The sequence below is a fragment of the Xenopus tropicalis genome, chromosome 2 (assembly GCF_000004195.4).
Source record: "Xenopus tropicalis strain Nigerian chromosome 2, UCB_Xtro_10.0, whole genome shotgun sequence".
NCBI lineage: Eukaryota > Metazoa > Chordata > Amphibia > Anura > Pipidae > Xenopus > Xenopus tropicalis.
In genome coordinates this window covers 171376338-171388221 of record NC_030678.2, presented here as the reverse complement: position 1 = coordinate 171388221, position 11884 = coordinate 171376338, and the positions used below count along the sequence as shown (strand labels likewise).

The following is an 11884-nucleotide window of genomic DNA, read 5'->3' as shown; positions in this document are numbered from 1 at the left end:
TATACACATAGAACCTACACAGACACGTTATACACATAGAACCCATACAGACGCGTTATACACGTAGAACCTATACAGACGCGTTATACACGTAGAACCTATACAGACGCGTTATACACATAGAACCTATACAGACGCGTTATACACATAGAACCTATACAGACGCGTTATACACGTAGAACCTATACAGACACGTTATACACGTAGAACCTATACAGACACGTTATACACGTAGAACCTATACAGACGCGTTATACACATAGAACCTATACAGACGCATTATACACATAGAACCTACACAGACACGTTATACACATAGAACCTACACAGACACGTTATACACATAGAACCTACACAGACACGTTATACACGTAGAACCTACACAGACACGTTATACACGTAGAACCTACACAGACACGTTATACACGTAGAACCTACACAGACACGTTATACACGTAGAACCTACACAGACACGTTATACACGTAGAACCCATACAGACACGTTATACACGTAGAACCTACACAGACACGTTATACACGTAGAACCTACACAGACACGTTATACATGTAGAACCTACACAGACACGTTATACACGTAGAACCCATACAGACACGTTATACACGTAGAACCTACACAGACACGTTATACACGTAGAACCCATACAGACACGTTATACACGTAGAACCTACACAGACACGTTATACACGTAGAACCTACACAGACACGTTATACACGTAGAACCTACACAGACACGTTATACACGTAGAACGCACAACTTGCCCTGTAATTATTATTATAGGTGGGATACACAGGGGTTAATTTGGGGCCCAACATTGCTCAGATTGACTTTTATGTGGTTTGTCCAGTAGTCAGGTAACAGTTGGCTGAAAATGGTGGCTACCTTATGCCTTTAGTACCGGCCACATATTGAATCCACATCCAGAATGGCTGATTATGCGATTATAATAGATGATATTGCATGACTGCATATAAATCAGTTCAGTCTGCAGCATCTTAATTACTTGCTAATTAGCCATGTTGAATGTGGATTCCAATATATGGCCAGTATTAAAGGCATGAGGTGGCAATGCCAGTCATAGCCCATGTGTGTTTGTTTTTTAAAAACTGTAAAAAGGGGGCAGATATACCTTACGCAGCTACAAGACCTTTTTTGATTTGTTGAATCGCTCTTTAACAATCCCTGATTTACATATAATTAACCAATAACTTCATCATTTGTTTCAGCCTACTGCCACTAGGTGAATTAGCTATGAAAATAAAAGAGAAAAGGTCCTTTGGGTACCACTGAAACCGACCAACCCTACAGTATGTGACATGTAGTGATACAGTCGTTAGCCTTACTGTGTTGGGTCGGGGGTTCAGTTCCAGCCAGGGCACTATCTGCAAAGAGTTTGTATGTTCTCCCTGTGTCTGTGTGGGTTTCCTCTGGGTGCTCTGACTTCCTTCCATACTCCAAACAGGCAGGTTAATTGGTTTACAATAAAACTGCCCCAGTGTATGTGACGGTGATAGGGACCTTAGATTGTAAGCTCACTGGGGCAGGGACTGATGGGAATGTGATAGGGACCTTAGATTGTAAGCTCCACTGGGGCAGGGACTGATGGGAATGGGATAGGGACCTTAGATTGTAAGCTCACTGGGGCAGGGGCTGATGGGAATGTGATAGGGACCTTAGATTGTAAGTTCACTGGGGCAGGGACTGATGGGAATGGGATAGGGACCTTAGATTGTAAGCTCACTGGGGCAGGGACTGATGGGAATGGGATAGGGACCTTAGATTGTAAGCTCACTGGGGCAGGGACTGATGGGAATGGGATAGGGACCTTAGATTGTAAGCTCACTGGGGCAGGGACTGATGGGAATGGGATAGGGACCTTAGATTGTAAGCTCACTGGGGGCAGGGACTGATGGGAATGGGATAGGGGCCTTAGATTGTAAGCTCACTGGGGCAGGGACTGATGGGAATGGGATAGGGACCTTAGATTGTAAGCTCACTGGGGCAGGGACTGATGGGAATGGGATAGGGGCCTTAGATTGTAAGCTCACTGGGGCAGGGACTGATGGGAATGGGATAGGGACCTTAGATTGTAAGCTCACTGGGGCAGGGACTGATGGGAATGGGATAGGGACCTTAGATTGTAAGCTCACTGGGGCAGGGACTGATGGGAATGGGATAGGGGCCTTAGATTGTAAGCTCACTGGGGCAGGGACTGATGGGAATGGGATAGGGACCTTAGAGTGTAAGCTCACTGGGGCAGGGACTGTGTATCCCCTGTGTAGAGCCCTGAGGAACCAGTGAGTTCTATATAAACAAAGATCCATTAAACTCATGTTCCGGGAGCCCATTTTCCCTTTGCCTCATTTCCCATTTGTGCTTCCCCTGATCCCCTGCAGGGGGGCCCCCAGCCAGCTGTTCTAGGGAGGGTACCCCCGTTCCAATAGTATCGCCCATAGCCAACACAATACACCTGGATCGCCCCTGAGCGCAGTTACGAACTCAGCCTTCTATGATACATCCCTTTGTGTTTGTACCGATCCGTCTCCAGATGGTGCGATCGCTAAGCAGACGCGGCCGCTTCCATTAGACTTTAGTCGTGAGCACAAAACGTCTCAGTTGCGACAGGGACCGGCTACAGGCAAACGGGACGGGGCGATTCCCAGCGCTTTGCGGCCAAACAGCGGGCAGTGCCGGGGGGGTCCCGGCGGCTCAATGAGAGCGATAGGGGGAGAAGTTGGCAGCCCCGGCCGGGAGTCATGATGAAGCAGTTGGAAGCAGCAAGTCGGATATCTCCTTAATCTCCCCGGCACCCTCCCCGGCACCCACCCGGCACCCACATGTGGGAATCGCGTCTCTTCCCCTGGAAGTTTATATTCCGGCAGCGATTTCCCACATACCTGTAGCAGCGACTAACGGCTGATCCATCCCCAGCCCAGGGGCCCCGGACGCCGCTGAAACGCTCTGCGCTAACGATTTCCAGCCGGTAGTCGCCTCCCCGGGATTTGCCTTTTTTGCTTTCTGATTCTTTATGGTTTTGCATTGACTCCGGTCGAAGGGATCGCTATGGATTGTCTGTGCATCGTTACGACCAAGGTAAGAAGGGGAAATCCCCCCTCTGTGATGCTTCTCTGTCCGTTCTGCTTGGGGGGGGGGGGGGGGGATATTGTCGGGAAATATAAAGCAGCAGCAGGTTTGGGTGGTGAATTCATGAGAGTAAAAGAGTTCAATTAGAAATCAGATCGGGGGGAATGGCATTATTCCTGCAGGAGGGTAAGGGTTAAACTCTCACTGATTTGTGCTGATTCCGAGTTCACCATGGGGATAATCCGTGTAATTTCTCTGTTGCCCCATTAGTTTGGGTATATCTGTGAGAATGAACTTTTTTATCCTCCAATAATAATGAACTGAGGGGTGATAATGAGTTCAGTCATGAAGGTAAATCGTTCAACTCACTTTGGGGGTACTGGGGTGCTCTAGGAAGGAGGCAGGGCAGAGTAAGAAAGATCATTGGCAGAGCAGGAAAGTGGGGTGCAACTTTGGGGGTGTTAGCATGTTCAGCTTCTGACATGTCTCATCTGTGGTTGGAGTACAAGGGGGGGGGTGCCACTAAGTGTTGGGTTTGGGCAAGGCTTGCTAGCTCTGGCCTATTGCCTCTTGTGTTGTTGGTGCCCCAGGGTTGGACTGGGCTTCCGAGGGGGGGTGGAGTGCCACTAAGTGTTGGGTTTGGGCAAGGCTTGCTAGCTCTGACCTATTGCCTCTTGTGTTGTTGGTGCCCCAGGGTTGGACTGGGCTTCGGAGGGGTGGAGTGCCACTAAGTGTTGGGTTTGGGCAAGGCTTGCTAGCTCTGGCCTATTGCCTCTTGTGTTGTTGGTGCCCCAGGGTTGGACTGGGCTTCCGAGAGGTGGAGTGCCACTAAGTGTTGGGTTTGGGCAAGGCTTGCTAGCTCTGGCCTATTGCCTCTTGTGTTGTTGGTGCCCCAGGGTTGGACTGGGCTTCCGAGAGGTGGAGTGCCACTAAGTGTTGGGTTTGGGCAAGGCTTGCTAGCTCTGGCCTATTGCCTCTTGTGTTGTTGGTGCCCCAGGGTTGGACTGGGCTTCTGAGGGGGGGTGGAGTGCCACTAAGTGTTGGGTTTGGGCAAGGCTTGCTAGCTCTGGCCTATTGCCTCTTGTGTTGTTGGTGCCCCAGGGTTGGACTGGGCTTCCGAGAGGTGGAGTGCCACTAAGTGTTGGGTTTGGGCAAGGCTTGCTAGCTCTGACCTATTGCCTCTTGTGTTGTTGGTGCCCCAGGGTTGGACTGGGCTTCCGAGAGGTGGAGTGCCACTAAGTGTTGGGTTTGGGCAAGGCTTGCTAGCTCTGGCCTATTGCCTCTTGTGTTGTTGGTGCCCCAGGGTTGGACTGGGCTTCCGAGAGGTGGAGTGCCACTAAGTGTTGGGTTTGGGCAAGGCTTGCTAGCTCTGGCCTATTGCCTCTTGTGTTGTTGGTGCCCCAGGGTTGGACTGGGCTTCTGAGGGGGGGTGGAGTGCCACTAAGTGTTGGGTTTGGGCAAGGCTTGCTAGCTCTGGCCTATTGCCTCTTGTGTTGTTGGTGCCCCAGGGTTGGACTGGGCTTCCGAGAGGTGGAGTGCCACTAAGTGTTGGGTTTGGGCAAGGCTTGCTAGCTCTGGCCTATTGCCTCTTGTGTTGTTGGTGCCCCAGGGTTGGACTGGGCTTCTGAGGGGGGGTGGAGTGCCACTAAGTGTTGGGTTTGGGCAAGGCTTGCTAGCTCTGGCCTATTGCCTCTTGTGTTGTTGGTGCCCCAGGGTTGGACTGGGCTTCTGAGAGGTGGAGTGCCACTAAGTGTTGGGTTTGGGCAAGGCTTGCTAGCTCTGGCCTATTGCCTCTTGTGTTATAGGTGGCCCAGGGTTGGACTGAGCTTCCAAGGGGCCAGAAAAGAATCTGACATCTACAATTGACTCAACAATGTGATAGAGACAGTGCCATAAGTTCTAGGCATTACATACAACTATGGTTTCAAAAAGAATGGCAGATGGGCCCACTGGTGCCCGGAAGGCCAGTCTGACCATGGGTAAGGGGCCCAGTCACACCCTAGTGGTAACAAGGTCTTTGGAAAAACAGGTCCAAACCTTTGACCCTTCAGACGTTTTAGCCACAAGGTGCTAAGGTTGCCAGGGGGAAGAAGGCGGCCCTAGTGGGTGCTGGGAGTCATAGTTAAAAGACAGCTAAAGGGCCACATGTTGGGTTTTACTGATAAAAAGTGCCGCCATCTTGTCTTACCGGCCCCATATTTTACTACTGCAAATGCATGTTGCTACTATCTATTATCCCCCGTATGTAATAAAAGGCACTAAGTTTGCCCAGGAGCAGTAACCTATAGAAACCAATGAGGTGACCAGTAAATTGTACCTGCTGATGGGTTGCTATGGGTTACTGCTCTTGGGCAAACTTAGTGCCTTTTATTGCATAACCCCCATATGTCTTCTATCCCCCACTCCCAGTCCTCCCACTGCTGCTGCCATGTTACCCGTCTATGGTAGTGACCCTGTTTGGCCTCTATAAGTGCAGAAGAGAGGGCCCATGACTAAGTGCCTTAGGGCACAAAACGCGTAGGGCTGATGGAGATGTTTGTTTTTTTTTTATTCATCTTTAATAAAGAAGAATTTTGCTCCCATTCGGGGCCCTGTGGAGTTTTTGTGCCTGGAGCCCCCTTTCTTCTGTTCACTGATGGTTTTTCCCGCTCCCTAAGCCGAGGGTCTGGGACCAACTACTGAATTGAGTGAGATGATTTACAATGGGTACTAGTGGCACCGGTGTCTGTGGTTGTTTGACTGCTCTGTATGGTTTTTAGGTTGAGATACTAAAGTGCTAGAGGGACCATATGGGGCCAAACTATAGCCATGCCTGGGGCTCTGCACTGGTCTCCATTGCTGGGTGAACACTTGTCCAACCTTCTTCCCAAAGAGCCTCTCAATGGGGGATCAATGGCAAATACCCTCTCTGCTCTACCCTTTACCCTTTTCAAAGGGTAGAAATAAATGTGCACTTTAAAGGGGATAATTCATCTTTATTATTTGAACAACTCCCATTTTCCTGCTCTCTCATTGGAAGGGATGGCCGACTCCAGCTTGTGTTCTGCCCAAAGCAGGAAGTTGACACTGAACTGGTTGCTACGTATGCCTTCCCTTTCCTGCTTCATTTGATTGGCTGAATCTGGCAAGCCAATGGTATTAAAGATATTAAAGGCTTTTTTTTTTTTGGCTGCTTGCCAAGAATGGGAAACCCCCTACTGAGAGCAAGGGCCAGGCTGGGCCGACACCAGTGGGACCCACACTTGGTGGGTTCAAGGTGACCTTTACACAACTTTCTTGGGTTGTGGGCAGATTCGGGCCAAGCTCTACCTGCCGCCTCCCTGTCTGCAGCCTAACTGTACCCCACTTCCATCTCCAGCAGTGGCTATTTATATATACGTGCCTGCTTTGCCCCACCCCCTCCATGACACCAGAGGCACAGGTATATAAATAGCCACAGAGCAGTGGCCGGGTCGGGCTAGGGCAGATATAAATTCGAGCTGCAAATCGTAATGATCCTGTGGATGTGTGACTGTAGTAGAGTCATCCGATTGTAAGTTCCTCTAGGGCGGGGACCAATGTCGGTGATAAAGGGAATACCGTCATGGGGAAACGTGTTTAGTCGAAACCCATCAGTTAATAGAGCTTCTCCGCAGAATCCTGTATTGTAATCTGTTTTTCCCATGGGGCTAGCCATATTCTTCATTTCCCAGGGTGCCACAGCCATGTGACCTGTGCTCTGATAAACTTCACTCACACTTTACTGCTGCGCTGCAAGTTGGAGTGATATCCCCCCTCTCACCCCCAGCAGCCGATCAGCAGAACAATGGGAAGGGAGCAAGATAGCAGCTCCCAGTAGGTATCAGAATAGCACTCAATAGTAAGAAATCCAAGTCCGGCTTGGGACTCCTCCAGTTACATGGGAGTAGGAGAAACAATAGGTTAGCTGAAAGCAGTTCTAATGTGTAGCGCTGGCTGAAAGCTCAGACTCAGGCACACTTTACTGCTGCGCTGCAAGTTGGAGTGATATCCCCCCCCTCACCCCCAGCAGCCGATCAGCAGAACAATGGGAAGGGAGCAAGATAGCAGCTCCCAGTAGGTATCAGAATAGCACTCAATAGTAAGAAATCCAAGTCCGGCTTGGGACTCCTCCAGTTACATGGGAGTAGGAGAAACAATAGGTTAGCTGAAAGCAGTTCTAATGTGTAGCGCTGGCTGAAAGCTCAGACTCAGGCACACTTTACTGCTGCGCTGCAAGTTGGAGTGATATCCCCCCCCTCACCCCCAGCAGCCGATCAGCAGAACAATGGGAAGGGAGCAAGATAGCAGCTCCCAGTAGGTATCAGAATAGCACTCAATAGTAAGAAATCCAAGTCCGGCTTGGGACTCCTCCAGTTACATGGGAGTAGGAGAAACAATAGGTTAGCTGAAAGCAGTTCTAATGAGTAGCGCTGGCTGAAAGCTCAGACTCAGGCACAAGGCACTGAGATGGCGCCTACACACCAATATTACAGCTACAAATACATTTGTTGGTACAAGAATAAAAGGTTAAATGGCAGAGGGAATTATTTGCTGTGTAACAGTGTCATATAGAGATAAAAAGTGCCCCATAAATTTCATGATGGTGAGGGGTCCAAAACCAAGAGAGCACTTTTTTTTCCCATCATCCCTGGCATGTATCAGGCAGTGCAGGAGTATCTCCATATGTGCCTATTGCAGTTCAGGTGTAGGTGTATATTGTTTTCCAACTGAACTGACACAGTCCCTTTTATTCCTCCCGCCGCCGCAAAATGTACGGAACTAATTTTATCTTTTAACCGTTCCGCGTTCCCTTTCAGAGGCAATTACCGGTAATTATAATTTACGTGATTTTATATAGAAATGGTACAGCAGCTCTTGGTTATTAGAGAAAACCACACCACGCAGGCAATGTGACGGGGGAAATGATTTAAAGGGAAACTAGACATCATTTTATTATAGGGTTCAGTATCCATGAGCTTGAAAGGAAGGTTTTGCTGGAAGGAGTTGACTTCGCAGTTGAATAAAGATATTAAATTTGGAATAAAGTATCGCCATGGAGCCTTTGTCTGAGCAGGGGATCCCAGACCTGACGCAAAGGTCTTATCACTTCAATGTCTTTTGTAAATCATTTATTGTATGGAACCCCTGCCTGCCCTCCCACCATGAATGAAATGAAGGTTTTGCCGTTGCTCAAGTGAACTGGGGTTGTCCTGCGGGGTGGGGCGAGATAAGGGCGCTGAGAGTCTCTTGTATATTGGATTTCTGCACAATATACACAAGGGTATATATTGTATTATCCAAATATAGAGGAGAGCACCATAAAGCAGAATTCTGCTAAAATGCTATTTATTTCAGACCAAAATACACAACATGTTTCGGGCAATGTGACGCCCTTTATTGTATTATATTGCAGGTAATCTTCCCGTTCCATAGTGAGATAATACTCTTTATACGGAATATCCAGAGCCATGAATATCATGTAAAGTATGGCGCTTATTCACGTAATCAAATGTAAAAAGACTTGGGGAGCAACACAAGCACCATAAAAGTTCATGGAGGAGCCAAATAAGGGCTGTGATTGGCTATTAGGGGCCTCTATGCACCCTATCAGCTTACAGGGGCTTTATTTGGTAGGAAATCTTGTTTTTATTCAACCAAAACTTGCCCCCAAGTCAGGAATTCAAAAATAACTCTCTGGTTTGGGGGCACTGAGAGCAACACCCAAGGGGTTGGGGAGCAACATGTTGTCCCTGAGCCAATGGTTGGGGATCACTGCTGTAATCAGTTATAATTGGTGCTCAGTGATGTAAGTTCCGATTCTGCCATAGACTCTATGTTAATAAGTTTTGGGGGGGTTAATGTTTTAATAATTTTTCAGTAGACTTATGATATAGAGATCCAAATTATGAAAGCACCCCCTTATCCGGAAAATCACAGGTCTCGAGCGTTTTTTATATCTGTCTGTCTATGCGCACTAGCAAGCTATTTGGGGATAATTTGCTCATTAAAATACATGGGAAATTCCTGGTGGGCCCTAGGCCTCATTGTTTGTAAATGCTCCTGCTATTTATTCTGCCACTAGGGGTCAGCGCACAATGATCTGGACATACTAGTTGTTGGGAGGAGTGAGATGTGCTTCTATGCGCCTATCTATCCCCTCACTCACAGACCCACACTGACCTATCCACTCATATACAGACCCATACTGACCTATCCACTCACATACAGACCCATACTGACCTATCCACTCACATACAGACCCACACTGACCTATCCACTCACATACAGACCCATACTGACCTATCCACTCACATACAGACCCACACTGACCTATCTATCCACTCACATACAGACCCACACTGACCTATCTATCCACTCACATACAGACCCACACTGACCTATCTATCCACTCACATACAGACCCATACTGACCTATCTATCCACTCACATACAGACCCACACTGACCTATCCACTCACATACAGACCCACACTGACCTATCTATCCACTCCCATACAGACCCACACTGACCTATCCACTCACATACAGACCCATACTGACCTATCTATCCACTCACACACAGACCCACACTGACCTATCCACTCACATACAGACCCACACTGACCTATCCACTCACATACAGACCCACACTGACCTATCTATCCACTCACACACAGACCCACACTGACCTATCCACTCACATACAGACCCACACTGACCTATCTATCCACTCACACACAGACCCACACTGACCTATCCACTCACATACAGACCCACACTGACCTATCTATCCACTCACACACAGACCCATACTGACCTATCCACTCACATACAGACCCACACTGACCTATCTATCCACTCACATACAGACCCATACTGACCTATCTATCCACTCACATACAGACCCACACTGACCTATCTATCCACTCACATACAGACCCATACTGACCTATCTATCCACTCACATACAGACCCACACTGACCTATCTATCCACTCACATACAGACCCATACTGACCTATCCACTCACATACAGACCCACACTGACCTATCTATCCACTCACATACAGACCCATACTGACCTATCCACTCACATACAGACCCACACTGACCTATCCACTCACATACAGACCCACACTGACCTATCTATCCACTCACATACAGACCCACACTGACCTATCTATCCACTCACATACAGACCCACACTGACCTATCTATCCACTCACATACAGACCCACACTGACTTGCTTTGTTGAAAAATAAAGAATTGAACAAAATGATTTGGCTTGGCACTACGAAGGAGAAGGGGTTAACCCAATGTAGTAAATCATACTTTCTTTCCCATACAATACTTAAAATAGGGATGATAGCAAATGGGCTTTTAAGAGATCTAGCAGCCGATGTATAATTTATATAATACTTACCAATCCAGTGACAGACGTCTGATCAAATATTAAAGAGCTGCATTCACTCTCCCATCTCGGATGATATAAGACTTCTGCTTGTTAAAATAATGCAGCTTTGGGCCTGGTAGGGCGCGCTTGGCATGGCTGGATCTCAGAATAGATCCCGCTGGGATCCTGAAAGTCTGTATTGTGTGCCTCATGTACCCAGGCCAAAAAAATCAGAACCCAAAAATATCTCATGAAAAAAAAAGAAGGCAAGAAGCTAGTGATGTGAATGTAATGTCAATACAAAGCCAAGAATATGGACTCATTTGTAGCTTAGTGCTGGGCTGTAGGGTGGCGGAAGGAAAGGCTAAAGTCCTGTTATTGTTTCAAGTAGACTATAGATGGAGGTAATGTTGTTTTGTAAATTTGGCCATATATGAGCTAGCAATGACTGGCAACTTGGGCAACCCATGCTCAGTTGACAGCTTATTGGCCCCCTGTTGGGCAATGACTACATTGGGCCTCCTTTCCTGTTGGGCTCGTATTAGGATCCAGTTGTTGTCTTGGGGGCCAGACAAACGAATGAGTCTAACTTAGCCCAGCACCCTCAAGCAATGATCAGCTCCTTTGGCAGCCTCACTAGACGAGCAGATCTTTCCATGTATGATCATTGGGGCAACGCTTGCACCCATTGACTTCGGCTTGAGTCAGATGTCAGACCTACAAGGCCAGTCAGGGTTGGTTTTATAGTAGGGAAGAGTAAGAATCTGTGGAAGGTTCCAATGAAAACATTTGGAGATACATAGTCATAAGCTTCAATCAATGAAGATCAGCAAAGAAGTAGACATTTCTACCAAAGCCAGAGGTACTGGCAGGTATAGTAGATGCAACAAAGGGTTAGATTCCTTCAGCTTTTGGCTTATGTCATTGGAGGAATTGTAAAAGGAACAGTTGTTCTTACTACTAAACATTTTCTACGTTATATAGTGAGGGTCCAATGAGGGTGCGACCTTATAACTCTATAACTCATGCGGTCAAAGTCCTCTGAACTTGCCCATAGTTTGTTGCAGAAAGCTTCTAAAAGTGCCATTCCCTTTTAAAAAATTATGGATTGTTTGTATATATATATATATATATATATATATATATATATATATATATATATATATAAACTGGTCTACTACCTCAAAGTCATCCCTGGTCTGTCCAACCTGTATTTCATTAAGCATCATTTTTATCAGACCACATCTTACCTGCAACTTGCTTCTCCAAGTTTAAAACTCCAATATGGTTGCCCTTTTTTATTGGACACCTGATAGAAGTTGGGAATGATGGGGGCTACAAGGAGCTTGCTACCAGTGGCGTAACTACTCTGCACTGGGCCCAACCTC

At 47.4% G+C, this 11884-nt stretch overlaps 1 protein-coding gene across 2 annotated transcripts in view; it reads left to right on the top strand.

The window, feature by feature from the left end:
• The first annotated feature begins 2432 nt into the window (after positions 1-2432).
• dlg2 (discs large homolog 2) overlaps positions 2433-11884 on the top strand; it is a 615655-nt gene continuing 606203 nt past the window's right edge. For both annotated transcript variants that reach the window (XM_018091766.2, XM_012958043.3), the window contains exon 1: positions 2433-3113. In XM_018091766.2, the coding sequence (XP_017947255.1) occupies positions 3084-3113 (30 nt within the window). In that variant the 5' untranslated portion in view covers positions 2433-3083. The remainder of the gene's footprint in view (positions 3114-11884) is intronic.